This window comes from Aquarana catesbeiana, linkage group LG03 (genome assembly GCF_042186555.1).
Source record: "Aquarana catesbeiana isolate 2022-GZ linkage group LG03, ASM4218655v1, whole genome shotgun sequence".
NCBI lineage: Eukaryota > Metazoa > Chordata > Amphibia > Anura > Ranidae > Aquarana > Aquarana catesbeiana.
Genome location: NC_133326.1, coordinates 212,091,994 through 212,112,860, shown reverse-complemented (window position 1 = coordinate 212,112,860; position 20,867 = coordinate 212,091,994). Strand labels below are relative to the sequence as shown.

Below are 20,867 nucleotides of genomic sequence, written 5' to 3'. Positions count from 1 at the left end.
AATGTTATGCCAAGTAAATTGATACCCAACATGTCACGCTTCAAAATTGCGCCTGCTCGTGGAATGGCGTCAAACTTTTACCCTCAAAAATCTCCATAGGCGACGTTTAAAAAATTCTACAGGTTGCACGTTTTGCGTTACAGAAGAGGTCTAGGGCTAGAATTATTGCTCTCGCTCTACCGGTCGCAGCGATACCTCACATGTGTGGTTTGACCACTGTTTTCATATGCGGGCGCTAGTCGCATATGCAGGGCCGGACTTATCATTGGGCTTGACTGGGCTCAAGCCCATGGGCCCCACCCGAGTGTACTCGGCTAGTTCCGCTCACAGTCACGCCTAGTCTCGCCCTATGATGGACATAACACAGGGACTGGGCGTGACTGTGAGCGGAGCTAGCCAAGTACACTCGGCTATGTATGTCGGTGCTCTGCTCCGCTCACAGTCACATCCAGTCCCACCATTGGACCTATGTTATGTCCATCATAGGGTGAGACTGGGCAGGACTGCGAGAGGAGCCGAGAAAATCCGACAGGAGCCGAGATACACAGAGCCAGTCCTGTGTATCTCGGCAGGGCCATATTTAAACTGCAGTGACACTGACAAGTCACTGCAGTTTAACTGCAGCCTAGGCAAGGCTGCAAATGATACGGACAAGGCTGCAGATGGAGGCTGCAAGGCTGCAAATGACACAGGACAAGCATGCAGATGGACGCTGTGCAAGGCTGCATTGATGAGCATTTAAATGTAAGTTTTTTTTCCTTAAAATTCCTTAAACTCTTATCTTGAGGTTTGCTGATTGGTTATTGGCAGTTACGTAGTGCCTCGTTTACTGCCATTGAGAAAACCTGTCTGCATTAGACTGTGATGTAATGGCGGACAAACGGTATCAGAGTGGCGCGCTTAAAAGAAAACTAAAGGTTTGAAGTAACGTATAGAAGGTAGGGCCCGAAAGTGACTCAAGCCCAGGGGCCCCCACCACCCTAAGTCCTGCCCTGGGGATTGGGGTGACGGGTCTGATGTGATCGGGATCTGGGTGACGGGTCTGATGTGCTCGGGGTGACGGGTCTAATGTGCTCGGGATCGGGGTGACGGGTCTGGGGTGCTTGGGATCGGGGTGACGGGTCTGGGGTGCTCGGGATCGGGGTGACGGGTCTGGGGTGCTCGGGGTGACGGGTCTGGGGTGCTTGGGATCGGGGTGACGGGTCTGGGGTGCTTGGGGTGACGGGTCTGGGGTGCTTGGGATCGGGGTGACGGGTCTGGGGTGCTTGGGGTGACGGGTCTGGGGTGATCGGGATCGGAGTGACTGGTCTGGGGTGTTCGGGATCGGGGTGTCGGTTCTACAGCTGCCTTTTTTGGTTACCTAGCGTCCTCCTGCAGGCGGTGATCTAAACCCAGTCATTTATGGATAAGTGCTATGTCCTTCAGAGAACATAGAGCAGCAATTGTGCTCGTATTACTTAACTCTGCGGCATTTCAGCTATTTAACAAGTTAAAACCAAGTAGGCAGCTAGCGGTAACACACCACTACTATCACTGTACGACCGCCGAGCTCCGCCCATCCTGCCTTCCCTCAGTTCTAAGCCCCCACCCACCGAGTTCGATCACATGACCGCGGCCGTGGTCAGCTGGTTTGGGGCGTCCTATGCGGCTTGGTTGTGGAGATGCCGGAAGTGTATGGAAGGCTGTAGCCGTTGTAGATGAAGGGGATAGGATGGTGCTGGAGGATGGAGAGCGGGAACCGTCATAGGTGTGTGTCGTGCAGCCATTACCCTCTCCCCATACAGAGGTATCTACACTCAGCATTCTCCTTCATCACACTGACGGCTTCTTATAAGGAGGGCTCATTACTGCAGTGTGTTATGTGATATCACCATAGATCTCTATACAACATGCCAGCAGCGGGATGTCCTCATTCCAGCCTGGAGCTTGATGGAAGGTCTCCCTACAATCACTAAATAAACATTACAAGTATAATCTAGCTTTTGCAGAAAAAAAAAATGCATAAAAATGTGTCTTTATTCTTAATTTCGTATTGTTGTGATTGGGATGCTGTGCACAGGCTCTGTGTCTGTACTGACATTCCATTGGTTCCTCAGCTGGAGGGAGTGTCATCACCACACTTGTGTCCCCCCATGATTATGACAGATGGGACTTGTAGTTCTTTCATTCACACATTTATACACAGAGCTGTCGGGGAGAAGAACCCTGCCATCCCTCTTGGGTGGGGCAAGTTTTGGGGGTGGCACCATGTTTCCCCCTAAATATGGGATGCTGGGGAGGCCTTTAAATAGCTATAGAACGCATGTACCTGGATAAATGCATAGCACTATGTTCTGTGTCTGCGCTCCAGTTTTCCAGCAATCAGCATTGGAAACTGCTTGTATTACTAGCAACACCATGCAACCCCCCCCCCCCCCCCCCCCCAAATCTACATCATCATCATCCAGGATTTATATAGCACCAACAGTTTGTGCAGCACCTTGCAATGTAGAGGGGGGGGGGGACAGTACAATTTCAATACAGGAGGGCCGTGCTCGTGGAGCTTACAATCTAAAGGAAGTGGGAGGTGGTACAAAAGGTAATAGCTGTGTGTGTGTGTGTGGGGGGGGGGGGGTGATCTGATGGAGGTGGTTTAGGTACAGTTCTTAGGTGGAGTTGGGGGTAGGCTTCCCTGAATAAGTGAGTTTTCAGGGATTGCCTAAAGGCAGGCCAGGTAGGGATTGGGCAGGGAGTTCCAGAGGATGGGAGAGGCTCTGGAGAAGTTCTGGAGGTGAGCATGAAAGGAGGTAACAAAGGAGCAGGAGGTCTTGGGAGGAGCGGAGATCTACTTCTTGTGATAAAGCCTGACTGGGAAACACTTCCACTGTTACCTGATGCTGTCAGTGATGTAGATCTCATGAAGGGGGCTGAGTGACACCTTGATTTTATCAGGGAAGTGACCCCCCCCCCCCCCCCCAAAAAAAAATATGGCCAGTTTAAGGCAGGAAGGGTAAAAATCCACTTTAATGTGTGTGACCAGTTTTACATTTAGGTTGTTATAACTTACTACATACTATTATTATGACTTATGACCAACCTAGAAGATCATGTCAGATGACTTTTGTTTATTTTTTCCCTAGAACCCTGTTCACACTGACGCGGTGCGGAATTCAAAGCAAATTCTGTGTGGTTTCAAAATGGCACCCTGTTCATGTGAACCGCTGTGGGTATGTATGTTGACACCCATGAAATCAGTTCACAAAATGCAGTGCAATTTGCAGAATCAGATCGTATGGGTGTGAATACCCATGTGATCCGATTCTTGTGCGGCAAAAAAAAAGTGTCTTGCATGACTTTGGTGCAGATGCAGTGCAATTTGAGCCATACAGAATTGCATGTGATTTGAAGAGGAATGCAGTGCGATTCCTTCACCGCACCAGTGTAAACCGGGTCTAAAGCAGATCTAAACCCTTCTATATTTTTCAGCTGAGGGAGCTGCCATCTTAGCTTCTGTTTGATCTGCACCTGGCATGTTGCTGCATATGTGATCAGTTATGACACCAGCTATTTGATGGTGTAACAGTTAGAAACTCCAGGAATGCAACTGTTTTTTTGAAAACGTTATATTAATGGTTTAGTTCCACTTTGAAAAACTGAAACTGTAGTTCTGCTGCTCGTCATTCCTGCACATTATGGCAGACTCGCTTGTTTGCTCTCCTCCAATGCAGACAGATCAGAACAGAACAGATCTTCACTGTGTTTTGACACTCCTTTCGCCCCCATCACCTGCCAGTGGTCTTTCCGGTTCCCATCAATCATTTTTGGCTATTGGGTAGCCACTGATGATGTAACTGACAATGTAACACTTGCATTGTTCTGGCACCCAGCTACATTTTCTACTTCCTCAAGATAACAGGAGTAATAAACTGCACTGTGCATGTACTGCTGGCAATGTACATTATTAAAAAATAGCTAGGAGTCAGGGGAAAGCAATTTTGCCAGAAAAGACATGCAAAATCTCTCGACAGTATGTTTACTTTCACTAAACCTCTGCATTGGTGTAATTTATGCCTCATACACACTGGATGTTTTGCAACCTCTCCCAGAAGCCTCCTGGCGGCAGAGTTTTGGAGAAAATATGCCTGACACTTGTAAAATTGTGTAACACATTTAGGTGTGTTTACAGGCATTAAGTGCTTGTGTTTTAAATTCATTGGCCAGAATAATAATTTATTCTAGCCATTGAAAAATATGCTTAAGGGTCGGTTCACACCACAAGCAGTCCAGTGCGTTTTCTTTTTTTTTTTTTTTGCATTAGAAACGTATTGATGGGTTATATGGTTTCCAATGGCACAGTTCACACCAGTGTGGTCAGATCCAATGCATTCCAGTTTCAGAAAAAAAGTAGAACATGCTGCTTTTTTTTTTCTGCACTGAACTGTACTGGAATGCAATAAAACGCATCAAAATACACTGAAATTCACATGTCCCCATTTAAGGAGGAAAAAAATGCACCGGAAACATAAAAAATGCATTGCTTTTCTAAGGTGTGAACTGGCCCATTAATGCGCATTTAGACATGTTTAGACACTTGTAAAAGTGTGTAATGCGTTTAGGTGTGTTTACAGGCATCAAGTGTCTGTAGAACCTGGGGTTCTAAGGGTGATGATGGTACATTAGAAGAAAAAAAAATCCTATGCTTTTACATTTGTTAGAGCTTTGGCATCCTGTGAGTGCCAGTATGTGCAGCCTCCCTGCTCAGCTAATCCAGGGTATGTCCTCTATATACTGTATAACAATTTATGGAGTAATTCGAGGCTAAGGTAATGCCTAATTTGTAAGGCTGCAGATCTTCCTTAAGAAAGATTGTAATAGAAAACCTGTGATCTTGAGATTTATACTAATCTTACAGAAAACTTTTCTTATGTGTTTTTGGATGTAGGTTCGCATAACCTCAAACACCACTTGAGAATCCCGGATAATGCTCCCACAGTGACACGTCAGGATGAACAGCATCACTCAGCTCTTTGGTGATTTGTGTGAGGTCCACTTGGCTGGATTCCCATGGAATATTGGACTAGGTGGCAAAAGGAGAAGCAAGAAAGAAACTAAACAGTATCTCAAGAGGCTGGCATATGATACACTATTCATTCACTTGTTTCAAGAAGAAGCTCGGAAGTTGCAGAAAAGTTCCAAAAAGCTTCCGGTGAAAAATAAAATGCTGATGTTGTCCTTTAATTTGCGTGTTGGTGACATGAGCTCTGAAGCAGACCGACTAGAGGAGCTCCTGGAAACAATAGAAAGGTTCCGTGGGGAACAGTTCACAAATTTGTGTTCTGTTCTTGAACTCTTGGTAGATCTTTCAGGCACTGGGCCACCACAAATCCTTCCACCAAAAAGAGACATCTTTAGAAACAACAAATATGTTGGCAGGAAGCCACAATACAAGGGATATGACTATTATGATGTTAGTGTATTTGAAGAGGACATCGGAGCCTTTCTGGCATACCAAGAATTTGATCTAAGCAGCACTGTCCATAGTACACTTCAGCTCATGGAAGCGGCTCCAGGCACTGGTCTTCCAGCCACAGGCCTCTTCTCTCAGAATTTCTCCACAAGCGATAAATTTGAAAAAGAGACTCGTGTGTCACTCTTTGGTGCCCTTGTCCATACCCGAACCAATGATATGGATATTAAACTAGACCTGCCACCTGTGCCAGATAGTGCTGACCTGTCTGGGCTTGCCATAAAGGTAAGTATGCATTTAGCTGTGTACCAATGTGCTCTTGAATTATTCATACTGTCATCCTCAGAAATTATAAGGCAAAACCCTACAAAGTAAGGATGGAATAAATTCTATATCTTAAAAGTAGAATTCTAGGCAAAACTTTTTTTTTTTTCATTTTGGATAGAGTAAGAGAGGGTTAAAACCCCTGTCAGATTTTTTGTGCCACCTGTGTCCCACTGCGGAGATTTCCCTTCACCTCCTGTCCCATAGCCAAACAAGAAGTGAGAGGAAATTCCTGCAAATTGAGGGAATTCCTTGGAGACCCCCAGGTCACCAGAACTAGTGTCCCTGTTGGACGATTTCCCCTCTATTATTTATTACTTTTCTGGATACATCCCCAAATTTTAGATTTTACTTTCACTTTCAATGATAATGGTAAACAGGACAAATAGAGAGGGTGAATCTCCCTAACAACAGGGACATAGGCAGGAATTAAAAACTGACAAGGGTTCTATTGGTTCACAACTCTAAAACGAAAAAAAAAGTTTTGCTTTTAGTTATACTTTAAGAGAACTTCACCTCACAGTAGGGCTGCAACTAACGATTATTTTAATAATCTTTCAGTTTGCTGATTTATTGTTTTGATTATTCGGATAATAACCTTAAAAAAAAAGTGTAGTGAAAAATTTAGTTAAGATGTAAAAATAAAAGGCAATTTATTCTTAAATATCTCTATGCAGTGGTAAATATAAATAACCAACTATATGGTTAGGGAGCAAAATTTCTAATCCACTCTGAGAATAACAGACAGAAGAGATATACTGTATATACTATTAGAGGTTGAATCTGGTAAATATCAGACTCTGAGATAAAAAAAAATGTATTTTAAGAAATTAAAGACTCTTTTGTAGATTTTCAGACAGAATGACAGACCCCCTCTTTATAGGCAGGTGGCTTAAGCTGTCACTTATGTTGGCCATACAAAAACAATGTTCATTTTAAGAACGTTCATTCGATTTTGTAATCGTTAGTGGGGTTAAATCACTGTTAGTTTTTGACCACAGAGAAGGGAAAATTTGAAGAAAAAAAATAGAAAACTTCTTGGCTAAAGGAATTTTCAGACAGTGTATGTGGTTTTTGTTCAGAAATTACGATCATTTTAAAACTGAATGTTAAAAGCAAGAGAAATTTTCAAACAACATTCTTTCATTTAGTGAATGTACAAAGATTTTTCGTATGAACATTCTCGTCCAAAAATCAATTACGTGTGTGGCCAGCATAAGGCTTGGTTCACACCTATGCAGTTTGCTTTTGATCCGTTTCTGCAGTACTTTTTGCTGTGCATTTTGCATTTTTTTGTGCATTTGCACAGAACAGTTGTTTGGTTTTAATTAAACCTGATATTTAGGTTCTAGATGCCTTTACCCACAGGTGTCCCTCAGGGATTTCAGCATTGATTTATACACTTTACTGCCAAAAGTATTGGGAACGTCTGCCTTTACACGCACATAAACTTTAATGGCATCCCAGTCTTAGTCTGTAGGGTTCAGTATTGAGTTGGTCCATCATTTGCAGCTATAACAGCTTCAACTCTTCTTGGAAGGCTGTCCACAAAGTTTAGAAGTGTGTCTATGGGAATGTTTGACCATTCTTCCAGAAGCGCATTTGTGAGGTCAGGCACTGATGTGTACAGGAAGGCCTGGCTCGTGGTCTCTGCCCTAATTCATCCCAAAGGTGTTCTATTGGGTTGAGGTCAGGACTCTGCGCAGGCCAGTCAAGTTCCTCCACCCCAAACTCGCCCATCCATGTCTTGATGGACCTTGCTTTGTGCACTGGCCCAAATCATTTGGTTGGAGGGGGGATTATTGTGTGGAGTTTTTCACGGTTTGGGCTTGACCCTCTCAGTTCCAGTGATGGGAACTCTTAAGGCGTCAGCATACAAAGACATTTTGAAAAATTTCATGCTCCCAACTTTGTGGGAACACTTCGGGATGGCTCCTTCCTGTTCCAAAATGACTGCACACGAGTGCACAAAGCAAGGTCCATAAAGACATGGATAAGCGAGTTTTGGGTGGAGAAACCTGGCCTGCTCAGAGTCCTGACCTCAACCCGATAAAACATCCTTGGGATGAATTAGAGGGGAGACTGCAAGCCAGGCCTTCTCGTCCACATCAATGCCTGACCTCACAAATGTGCTCATCTTATCTTTGATACTTTCTCTGGATGAGCGACCACCATATGGACACATGAAGGTCAACTTAACAACCAGGCAACAAGCACTTTAAGAGGCAGAGGTTAACAGTAGCAGCTGCGTTTTTTTTTTTTTTTTAATTTTCTAATGACGAGGCTTCTTTTTAAGTAATTCAGTTAAAGTGTTACTAAACCCACAACGGTAAAAATCAGTCTGTATATGCAGTAAAGCCTGCTTGTTATACTCGCTGTGGGTTAATCCTTAACATTGTGTATAAAGACTGTTTGTTCTGATCCTCCTTCTTCTTCCATTGTCCCCAATGCATCTCTTGATAGAACAGAGCCTTGGTGGCACTCTGCACATGGTCAGTTTGGTGTGTATTGCTAGAGAGTTTATTTTTTCTCGGGAGCGTGCATGTGATCAGCACGTGGCCAGTCAGCACCGTCCAGACAGAGGGTCTTGCAGCCTCATAGGACAGTCAAGGGAGAATGAAAACTCCTACAAGCTTTAACCAGACACCCATAGAAGTCATAAGACTGCTATATACTGCTGATGAAAAAAGGTATTTAGCAGTATATATTTACTAAAATAGTGCAAAGAGAGTGGATTAGGTGACCCAAAAAATCCGGCACCTCATCACTTTACAGTAGTAAAAATGATAGCAAAGGGGTTATTGGGATTATAGCGGTGCCGCATATGCTGGAAAAAATGCAAAACTGATAAATATATATACATTTTATTACATAGAAAAGATACATATACAGTTTATAAAATAAGCAGAGTAACTATATAAAGTATTGTACTGGCCAGAGTATCCATACATAGAGAATAGTCACTGATGTGTATCACATCCCTACATGTTTTGCCATCAATGGCTTCCTCAGGGCATTATACATATCACCAGTGTTCAGGGCGGCTCTAATAATAGATACACTAAAGGATTAGTGATTCATCATATAAATAATTAGGTAATAGCAATTCATACATCACGGTTCAGGACTCCCTTCATCCCACGGTCCCCATCACACTTACCAAAAAGACCCCCAGAAGAAGTGCACACCAAATAGTTCAGAATTGCGGTGTAGGAGGTTCTGTGTGGCCACAGAGGGCATACAGGGACCAGGCTACAAAAAAATGTTTATTTCGATCGAGAGACAAAATAACGCATACCATTGGGCATAAATCAGTCCAATATTTTAGGCTAACATAGTGTCTACTGTACTTACATAAGCTCTGCTATAATAGGGTGTTGGTACAGGGGTGCCAGATAATGAAACCAAGCGACAAAAAAGTGAAAAAGTGACGCCTCACGTATAAACCACTGTTAAAAAGAAAAAGGGGGTTATATATGAAGTATATTAGGAGGAAATTAGTAATGGTACTAAAATTATGGATATAACACTTTGGTCTTACATTGCAATCAAACGTGTTTATAAAACCCTCCACAATTACAATGTCCTCAAATTAGCACTTCACACAAGATAATAATCCATCTATAAAGAATGGATTATATCCAAGCACATTTCCACTTAACACCAATCTAATGTGCCAAAGAGAAAAGGGAAGGGAAATGCCCCCGCTTCACAGAAATGGAGTAAATTAAGCCATCAATCGTATTAAAAATGCAAGTCTAAATTCTAAAATAATTTCATTTTCTGTGTACTGTGAGAGACCAGATATAGTGAATGCAGGCTCCTGGGTTTAGTAACACTTTAAAGTGATACTAAACACACACTGTATAATTTACATTGTCCCTTCTTTTTCTGTATATGGATGATGGCACTGTAATTTATTTAATAAAAAAAACAGAGCTCTGAGTACCTTTTTCCTAATCGATATACAGCTGTCATGTGACCCAGCTTTTTCCCAGCCTGTTTTCAGGGAAACATTAGCAGGAGGAGCTTCTAGTCCTCTGCTGCTGGTCACACATTCAAAATAAATGAAAAATAAATCGGCCTTTGGAATACAGAGTAAAAATAAATAATATCAATAAACATTGTCATACAAATATGTATTTGAAATCAGATCTTTATTATTTTGTGGAAATGACATGGTATGGGCAGATTTCTGCCAGTCGGAGGCTGTCATGCCTCTCCAGCCTGTCTTAGAATAAGAGGGAGGTGAAGCCACCATTAATCTACATGTAAAATCCCCTCCTCCCCCATTATATTTAGCTGGTTACTAGGCATGGAGGAGGAGGGAGGGAGTGGGGTGTCATTTACCATTTTGTACACGCCCCTACATGCGTGACTCTATAGTCATATGGGCTGCTCAGATGTGATGGGGGGAATTTAATTCAGTGTCTTTTGAGTTCCTATAAACTTCCTGCAGTTTACTGTTTTCTTCTTTTCAGGTTCCACAAAGCATTGATCAGTCAGAAGATGAGGGTTTCCAGTCTGCATCAAACATGACTCCTGATTCTCAGTCAGAGCCCAGTGTAACTCCTGACATTGATTTGTGGGAGGCCGTCCTCACATTTAATCCCAGTAAACGTCGTTGTTGGGAAAGAATAGGCTTGTAAGTTTTAATCCAGATCAGCATTTGTATTAAACATGACCTTTGTGTCTGCTTATGAAAATCAAAATGTGCTTCTAGATATTCTGAACGTATAAAACAGACTGAAGGGTATAATTTGTGTAATAACTTCCCAAACAAAGAGTTTAGCTTTTCACTGCATTTTTTCTGCATAATTTGTATACATAAATTACTTGCTGGGTCCATAGATGGGCTGGATTAGGCAATTTTAGATTTGGGTCCATGCCACACTTGTGATCATTTCGCTGGTGCCAAGCCACAAGCAAAATTATCTCTAAAAAGTACAGAGAAAATGCTCACCTGCTTCCACAGCAGGGGCGGATCCAGGGGGGGGGGCAACGGGGCAATTGCCACCCCCGAGAAATTTGTTGCCGGCCGGGTGACATAACGGGCGGCTCCGCTAGCGGGTGACACAGCGGGCGGCTCCGCCGGCGGGTGACATAGCCGGCGGCTCCGCCGGCGGGTGACATAGCCGGCGGGTGACATAGCCGGCGGCTCCGCCGGCGGGTGACATAGCCGGCGGCTCCGCCGGCGGGTGACATAGCCGGCGGCTCCGCCGGCGGGTGACATAGCCGGCGGCTCCTCGGGCAGGTAACATAGCCGGCGGACCAGGTGGTGCGGTTTGTGAGCGGGCGGCGCGATTTGTGGGCGGGCCGGGCTGCCAGGTGACTCAGTGTTTTGGAAGCTGGCCAATCAGTTAGCCAGGGGCAGGGGAGCAGAGAGATGAGATCATCTCTCTCCGCCAGCCCTGCATCCCTGCAGTAACTTCCGCCCTCAGTGGGCAGGCAGCAGAGAGATTACATTATCTCTCTGCTGCCTGACTCAGTCTGGGAGTCTGGGACACAGCAAGAGACAACCAAAACACCACCTCAACAGGCAAGTGACAATCCACAAGATGTGGCAGGTGACGTGGCAAGTTACAATCTGCAATATGTGGCAGGTGACGTGGCAAGTGACAATCCGCAATGTGTGGCAGGTGACGTGGCAAGTCGCAATCCGCAAGGTGTGGCAGGTGACGTGGCAGGTGACGTGGCAAGTGACAATTCACAAGGTGTGGCAGGTGACGTGGCAATCCGCAAGGTGTGGCAGGTGACGTGGCAAGTGACAATTCACAAGGTGTGGCAGGTGACATGGCAATCCGCAAGGTGTGGCAGGTGACGTGGCAAGTGACAATTCACAAGGTGTGGCAGGTGACGAGGCAATCCGCAAGGTGTGGCAGGCGATGTGGCAAGTGACAATCTGCATCTGGTGGCAGGCAAGTGACAATCCACAAGGTGTGGCAGGTGATGTGGCAAGTGACAATCTGCATCTGGTGGCAGGCAAGTGACAATCCACAAGGTGTGGCAGGCGATGTGGCAAGTGACAATCTGCATCTGGTGGCAGGCAAGTGACAATCCACAAGGTGTGGCAGGGGATGTGGCAAGTGACAATCTGCATCTGGTGGCAGGCAAGTGACAATCCGCAACGTGGGGCAAGTGACGTGGCAAGTGACACACTCAGGGCTCCCACTGATTCTGCATTATGGTGAGTTGAACTATTTCATTTTATATTACAATGTAATAATAGAAATAATGCGCTTCAATCATCCTAACGCTGTAACAACCATTGTGCTGGGATGATTGAAGCGCCAACACCAGCCGTTTCCCCGATAAATTGCCCAGAAAAAAAACGGATTTTCTGGCAGTGCCCCTCCCGAGACAAGACTCTGGATCCGCCCATGTTCCACAGTATCGCTTGTTGACTGAAGTGCTGCAAAATGGCACTCACCAGAGAAGTAGCAATGGCTTGCTTACCCAGCCACTGAGGATGCAAGACCCTGAAAGCAGGTGAAGATTTCTCTGCCCTATGAGAAGATCTTGTTGCTGGCAAATTGTTGAGAGCCACAGAATGTGATAGTGTGATGGGGGTCTTTGCTCTTTTGACAGTGCATATTTGGTGGAGCTGCCTTGTACAGCTGTTTGTTGCCCACTCAAAAAATGAAAGATATGAAATGGAAAATCAGGTGTATAATTCTATGTGTAGCGGTATGTGGTTATTGTACCACTAAATATATTGCCCCACTCAACCTAAAGATTTGGCTTGGATTTTAGATATCTAGATTTGTAATAAATTGGGTGATACTTGATCATGGTCATAACTTTATACAGTTGTGTTAAAAATAATAGCAGTGTGTTTAAAAAATTGAGTAAAGCTCAAAATCCTTATAATAGCTTTTAGTTCTATACACGCAAATGCATTGGGAACACTGCAAAGTCTATGCCAAATAAAAAATGTTTCAAATGTGTTATTACTTTACAGAAAGTGAAGAAACGGGAATATTCGCTTTTTCCAAAAAAAGTCTGCATTTTTCTTTACAAACATTTACTGTATGAACTGAAAAATGCTTGAAGATTTAGCTTTACTGTGAATCACTGAACAAATATTTAGTTGTACAAGTACTATTTCTGAGAACTGCTTCACATCTGTGTTGCATGGAGTTGGCCAACTTCTGGCACCTGTGAACAGTGATTTAAGATCTGGGGATTGGGCTGGTCACTCCATAATGTTAATCTCGTTGGTCTGGAACACAGATACTGCTCGCTTACTGGTGTGTTTGAGGTTTTTGTCTTTTTGAAACACCTATTTCCAGGGCATTTCCTTTTCAGCATAAGGCAACATGACCTCTTCAATTATTTTAAAGCATTCAAACTGATCCATGATTCCTGATATGTGATAAATATGCTCAACCCCATAGTATGAGAAACATCCCTATATCATTACCTATACCTTTGCGGACGATACTAAGCTAAGCAGGGCAATAACTTCTATGCAGGATGTGGAAACCTTGCAAAAAAATCTAAACAAATTAATGGGGTGGGCAACTACATGGCAAATGAGATTCAAGAAGAAAAATGTAAAATAATGCATTTGAGTGGAAAAAATATGAATTCAATCTATACACTGGGGGGAGAAATCTAGGATGGAAAAGGACCTGGGGGTCCTAGTCAATGATAGGATCAGCAATGGCATGCAATGCCAAGCTGCTGCTAACAAAGCAAACAGAATATTGGCATGCATGAAAAAGGGGATCAACTCCAGAGATAAAACGATAATTCTAACACTCTACAAGACTCTGGTCCGGCCGCACCTAGAGTATGCTGTCCAGTTCTGGGCACCGGTCCTCAGGAAGGATGTACTGCAAACGGAGCGAGTACAAAGAAGGGCAACAGAGCTAATAAAGGGTCTGGAGGATATTGGCTATGAGGATAGGTTGCGATCGCTGAACTTATTCTCTCTGGAGAAGAGACGCTTGAGAGGGGATATGAATTAAATATACAAATACCGTACTGGTGACCCCACAATAGGGATAAAACTTTTTCGCAGAAGGGCGTTTAACAAGACTCGTGGCTACAATTGGCAGAAAAGAGGTTTATAGCAGAAAAGAGGTTTAACCTTAAACTACGTAGAGGGTTCTTTACTGTAAGAGCGGCAAGGATGTGGAATTTCCTTTCACAGGCAGTGGTATCAGTGGGGGGCATCGATAGTTTCAAGAAACTATTAAATAAGCACCTGAACGACCACAACATACATGGATATACAATGTAATACTGACATATAATCACACACATAGGTTGGACTTGATGGACTTGTGTCTTTTTTCAACCTCACCTACTATGTATGTAACTATGTATCATGATGCATGTGCCACCATGATTCACTGTCTTTACAGTGTACTGTGGCTTGAATTCAGTGTTTGGCAGTCGTCTGACAAACTGCCTGCAGCCCCTAGACCCAAAAAGAGAACAATCTTGCTTTCATCAGTCCACAAAATGTTGCACCATTTCTTTTTAGGCCAGTCAATGTGTTCTTTGGCAAATTGTAACCTCTTCAGCACGTCGAGAATAGAACCCAAAGAGCCTGGTATGGAATTGGGGGGATATATTTATGGCATTTTTATTATTTTCTAGTAATGGCGGTGATCAGTGATTTTTAGTGGAACTGCAACATTTGTGCCGTACAGATCTGACTTTTTTGGGACCAGAGACATTATTACAGTGATCAGGGCTAAAGATAGCCACCGATCACTGTATAAATGAGTTTGGCAGGGAAGGGATTAACACTAGGGGGGGCGATCAATGTGTTAAGTATTCCCTAGGGAGATGTTTCTAACTGGGGGGGGAGTGGACTGACAGCGAGTAGAGAGACATTGTCTGTTCCTAGTGATCAATAACCGCAATCTTTCTCTCTACTCCCCTGACAGAACAGGGATCTGTTTGTTTACATTGACAGATCTCTGTTCTGGCTCTCTGTGGAGCGATTGCCGCTGGCCACATGCAACGGATTGCGGCAGCGCGCCTGCAATACTCTTTAAAGGGACCGGTACAGCGATTCACGCAGCCGAGCCAACCTGTCGCAGTATAACTGCGGCGGCTGATCCTCAAACAGTTAATGACCGACGTAATATTTTATTTGTCCATGTTTTCTAAATTAGCCTCTCTTAGGCCCCTTTCACACGGGGCAGATCTGCTCAGTGGACTCCGCCAGCTTAGCTTGAGATCGCTCCGTTGATCCCCACTGAGCCAGCCGATGACAGGTCCATCTATGCTCGCTGCGCATGGACGGACCTGTCAGAGCCCCGCTGTCCTCTATGGGGGATTGGGACGAAAATGGATCAGCCTGTCTGCTTTCATCTCATACGATCCGCTGGACGGATGGCGAACGTATCGCCATACGTCTGTTTTGAGCGGATCTTATCGGATCGGATGGCAGTTGGGTATCAGCGAACACATCTCCACTGACATCTGCCTGCCCATACAAGTAAATTGGCGGCACGCTCAGATCCAACTGAAAAAAGGACAGACGAATCCGAGTGGGCCTATCGTGTGAAAGGGGCCTTTATGAAAATCCTAGGCAAGTTTTATTTTTCTAAATTCTTTATTTTTATGTTATGGTAATGAATATTTCAAATAACACATAATACAGAAGATAAACATGAAAAATAATGACACAGTGAGATAAACAAAGCCCAATATCAGAACAGTGGTCAGCTTAACACCACAATAAGCCATCCAATAGGACACATATATGCAAGCGTTTGCCAGTTCGAATAGAACCAATCGTGTTGTCCAATAAGGGCTCAAACTACCACGTATCTCCATAGAATGCAATATCCTCTGTATCCCGAAAAAAGGCAAACCGGAAACAAAGGAGCGGAAGGGGGCCCCAAGTACCGGGGGTGAGAAATAGGGGTAGGCAAGTTTTTTTTTTTTTTTGTTTTTTTTTTGGTGTGTGTACTGTAAGTAGTGGTAATATGACCTTTTAACCACTTGCTTACTGGTCACTTATATCCTTTTCCTGACCAGGCCAATTTTCAGATTTCAGTGCTGTCACATTTTGAATGACGATTGTGTGGTCATGCTACACTTTTGAAAAAAACACTTCTTAGTTTCTGTTATAAAATTTTGCAAACAAGTAATTTTTCTCCTTCACTGAGTGCTGATGAGACTGCACTGATGGGGCAGCACTGATAATCAATGCCCTGATTTTTTTTGTGTGCATGTTCCCGTCAGGATTGCCAGTTAACGGCTCTCCTGACACTGTGACAGCGCGTTAGGAAAGTACTGTCGATAACCGGCAATTCTGTTTATACTGTGATCAGCTGATCATGTGGTAAAGGGCCACTGTGATTGGCACTATACCACGATCTGTGACCATCTGTGTCCAAAGGACAGAGCGATCACAAAGCATGCTGGATGTGCGCCCTAGGTGGGGGGGGGGCACGAGGGGCGTGGTTTCAGAAGGACATCCATGGATACCCTCCCAGAACAACAGAGCCGTGCTGTAACCGTCTTTCGGCTTGGAGCCGGTGCACACTGGCGCCTGACAATTCGTGTTCCGTTCTGCACAATTAAACCATTCTAATAGTCGCTCCGACTTAGAAAAAGGTTCCTGTACTACTTTGGAGGCGACTTGCATTGACTTCTATATAGAAGTCGTTTTGCAAGTCGCCGCTGCTGTCGTGTGCAGGTCGCCTGAGGCAGTCGCGCTGCAAGTCGTGCTGCCTCAGTGTGAACTGGTGTTCTGCCGAGAAATTTCCCCTCGGCGGATAAGGACCCCCCTGTACTCCGCAGGCGCAGCGCTTGCACATTATGAGCCGGCGGAAATAGCCGACGCCGAATAGCTTTAAATTAGCTGTACATGGCGCCTGTAAGAGGGCCCCTCGCGGGCTTGCTTCGCCCGCCGCGCTTCAGGCACGGCCTTGCTTCTCTCGGCACTTTTTTATTCTACCTCTAGGTCCACTTGGATGGTGGGGCTTGAACCTGGACCCAGGGCACAGGCGCCGTGTACAGCTGATTGAAGGTTTTCAGCTTCGGCTATTTTCGGCGGCTCCTTAGTCGATCGTACTGCGCAAGCATTGCACCTGCGCAGTAAGGGGGGTCCTTATCCGCCGGGGGGAACTTTCTCGGCAAGACACCGGCTCTAAGTGGTTAAGTTATTTACCAGGCTGAGAATCTTGATCCTGCCAGTAAATCTGTTATTTTTTTTTAACTTCTTTTAAGGCTTACAAAACATGTTAAATTCTGACTGTACGATCAACCTTAGATCTACCAAAACAATGTAATGGAAGGGCCTACCTAATCAATCCAATCAATTTTATATCCAATCGGGCAGGCTCTTACAGTACTTATTTGTTGGTAAATCTAAAGGAGATTGTACAGTCAGATTGTAACGTGTGTAGTGATATAAACAGACCAAGTTGTCCAGCAAAACTGGCAGTTGGAGGGTTGGGACAAATTCTTTCACACTGACAGGGGGTGCTTACAACAGTCAGCTTTTATTCATTTAATCATTATCCCCAAAGGAAAAAAAACTTTTGCTGTAGCTGCTTTAAATAGTGTTAGCTGTAGTTAGACTTTAAAGGCACAAGAGACATTTTCCTACTATCATTGAGATATGTCCCTTGTGCTGCCAGGAGACACAGAACAGTCACGAGTGTGTGTAAACACACACTTCCCTGTTCTGTTCTGACAGGAGTGACAGATCGTGTGTTCCTATTAGCTAGAAACCACAATCTGTCACTTCCTGTAGTTAGTCCCTCCCCCTTCAGTTAGAATCACCTCCCAGGAAACAGTTAACCCCTTCACCGCCCCCTAGCGTTAACCCCTTCACTGCCAGTGACATTTTTACAGTAATCAATGCATTTTTAATCGCACTGATTGCTGTATTAATGCCAAAGGTTCCAAAAATGTGTCAAAATTGTCCAATGTGTTTGCCATAATGTCGCAGTCATGATAGAAATCGCAGATTGCTGCCATTACTATTAAAAAAAAAAATAATAATAAAAATGCTATAAATCTATCCCTTATTTTGTAGATGCTATAACTTTTGCGCAAACCAATCTATATACGCTTATTGCAATTTTTTTTTACCAAAAATATGTAGAAGAATACATATCGGCCTAAACTGAGATAAAAAACAAAACAATTTTTTTCATGTTTTTGGGGGATATTTATTATAGCAAAAAGTAAAAAATAATGCGTTTTTTTTCAAAATTGACGCTCTTTTTTTGTTTATAGCGCAAAAAATAAAAACTGCAGAGGCGATCAAATACCACCAAAAGAAAGCTCAATTTGTGGGGAAAAAAAGGACGTCAATTTTATTTGGGTATAAGGTCGCATGACCGCACAATTGTCAGTTAGATCGGCACAGTGCTGAATCGCAAAAATTGCTCTAGTCAGGAAGGGGGTAAATTCTTCCGGGACTGAAGCGGTTAAAGAGGAACTGCAGTCTGCTCACATAATTTGTAATAAAAACATCTTTGCCATTTTGAAGCTTCCCTCCAACCACTTTGCATATTTTATATATACTGTGTTTGTGTACTTGCCAAAGATGACTCTTATGACTCACCCCCCTTCCTGGCACAGTCTCACCAGAATGAGAGAGAGAGCTGTGCATGATGCCATAAGCCTAGGCTAATGACCAGATAAGAAACAGGAAGTGGGTTCTATAAGGTATTTACTGGCAGAAAAAAAAGTTTTACTATCCAAAGTTAAAACAACAAGGGCAGAAGATTTAATAGATGGAAAGTTGAAAAAAATTACTGAAGGTCCGCTTAAAGGAACTCAGTCAAGTGATGGCCAGACCATTGTTCCTAATTTTTGTGGACAGTTTACTGACTGGAATGGTACCAGCTGATTGTAGAAAAGCCAATATGGCAACAATATTTAAAAAAGGTCCAAGATTCATCCCTGGGAACTACAGGCCAGTTAGCCTAACATCAATAGTATGCAAGCTATTGGAGGGAATGATAAGGGACTATTTCTAAGATTTTAGTAATGAAAACGCTATCATTAGCAGTAATCGGCAGGGATTCCTGAAGAATCGTTCTTGCCAGACCAATCCATTAACCTTCCTTGAAGAAGTGAGCTGCCATCTAGATAAAGGAAGGGCTAAGGATGTGGTGTATCTAGCTTTTGCAAAGGCATTCAATACAGTTCCCCACCAACGTTTACTATACAAAATAAGGTCCGTTGGCTTGGACCATAGGGTGAGTACATGGATTGAAAACCTGGCTACAGGGGCGAGTCCAAGGGTGGTGATAAATGGGGAGTACTCGGAATGGACTGGTGTGGAAAGTGGGGTCCCCCAGGGTTCTGTCCTGGGACCAATCCTATTTTATTTATTCATAAACAATCTAGAGGATGGGATAAATGTCTCAATCTCAGTATTTGCGGAAGATACAAAGTTAAGCAGGGCAATAACTTCTGCGCAGGATGTGGAAACCTTGCAAGAAGACCTAAACTAATTAATGGGGTGAGCAACTACATGGCAAATGAGTTTTAATGTTGAAAAATGTAAAGTAATCCATTTGGGTGCTCCAGGGGGGGAGAACCTCTGGGGAAATCAAGGATGGAAAAGGACCTGGAGGTCCCAGTAGATGACAGGCTCAGCAATGGCAAGCCAACAGAATATTAGCATGCGTTAAAAAGGGGATTCACTCCAGAGATAAAACGATAATTCTCCCACTCTTAAAGACTCTGGTCCGGCCACACCTGGAGTATGCCGTCCAGTTCTGGACACCAGTCCTCAGGAAGAATGTACTGGAACTGGAGAGAGTCCAGAGAAGGGCAACAAAGCTAATTATGGGACTGGAGAATTTCCACTATGGGGAAGGACTAGAAGCACTGAACTTATTCTCTCTGGAGAAGAGACGCTTGAAAGGGGATATGATATCAATGTACAAATACCGTACTGGTGACCCTAGCATAGGGAACAAACTTTTTGGTGAAAGGGAATTTGAAAAGTCACTAAAATTAGAAGAGAAGCGGTTTAACCTTTAAACTGCTTATAGAGGGTTCTTCACTGTAAGAGTGGTAAGGATGTGGAATTCTCTTTCACAAGCAAAAAACTATTAGATGAGTACCTTAACGGCCACAACATACAGGGGTATACAATGTACTATCAACATAAAAGCACACACACTGGATGGACTTGTGTCTTTGTTTTTTTTCAACCTCGCCAACTATGTAACTTTGCAGAAGAGAAGTAAACATAACCTGTTACAGGGGTCTCTGGGACCCATGAATGGCAATGGTATTTTCATATGATTATTTGTAGATTGTTGGGGTATATGTTACAGGTTAGCTTTAATGTGAACACATTACCAACACATTTTTTTACCTTAGTCCTCCAGGTAAGAGAGAAGATCCCTATCTCACTGAGGCAGGCCGAGAAGCATTTGATAAAATGTATAAAATTTATGAGGGAGGTTTGCAGATGCTCAGCAACACAGCTATACAGTCAGCACCTTATGTGATGCTTAAAGAGCCGGAGCTGGTGAAGGATGTTCTCAATGTTCTTATTGGTGTTGTGTCCTCTACGTTCTCCTTCAACCAGGTAAATCATACTCCTGAATGTTTCTCAAGTAGCTGTAATGAAAATGCTGTCAAACTTCACTGAACAAGTGTTATAAAATGCAGATTTCTAGGTTTCTTCCTTACAACCCAAACTGAACCAGTGAAAATTTTTTTAAATGTATTATTTATATATACAGTACCATAGTTAATGGTTTGTTACTTGTATGTAAATGTTAAGCTTGGTATTCTGTACGCAGACCTTAAAATGCTGATATATTAGGTGATTTCTGAAGATCTTACTGGTGCATTTAGTGCCCAACATGCAGCCCACCAACCCTCTTGTGTGCGGCCTGCTGATTGTTGGGCACCAGGTAAATACAACTAGCACAGCTCCTGATACGTTGACGCACTGAAATCGGAAACAAAGGATCTAGAATGCAGATGGCCACTCTTCACCTGAAATTTTAGCCACGTCCAAGTGGATCCACCTGCTCAGCAAGGGATCTGACTGTTGATCCCACCTGAGCAGGTGGATGACAGGTCCATGTTTGCTCTGCTATGCAGAGCGGACACAGACACAGCCAGCTGTTCTCTATTG

At 43.7% G+C, this 20,867-nt stretch overlaps 1 protein-coding gene across 3 annotated transcripts in view; it reads left to right on the top strand.

The window, feature by feature from the left end:
• Positions 1-1,611: 1,611 nt before the first annotated feature.
• The window catches only part of TUBGCP6 (tubulin gamma complex component 6), an 83,641-nt gene continuing 64,385 nt past the window's right edge, over positions 1,612-20,867 (top strand). Inside the window, exons 1-5 of one of the 3 annotated variants that reach the window (XM_073619748.1) lie at positions 1,612-1,786; positions 3,120-3,206; positions 4,922-5,731; positions 10,252-10,415; positions 20,099-20,309. In XM_073619748.1, the coding sequence (XP_073475849.1) occupies positions 4,985-5,731; positions 10,252-10,415; positions 20,099-20,309 (1,122 nt within the window). In that variant the 5' untranslated portion in view covers positions 1,612-1,786; positions 3,120-3,206; positions 4,922-4,984. The remainder of the gene's footprint in view (positions 1,787-3,119; positions 3,207-4,921; positions 5,732-10,251; positions 10,416-20,098; positions 20,310-20,867) is intronic. The other 2 variants (XM_073619747.1, XM_073619749.1) reach the window with 2 other exon arrangements.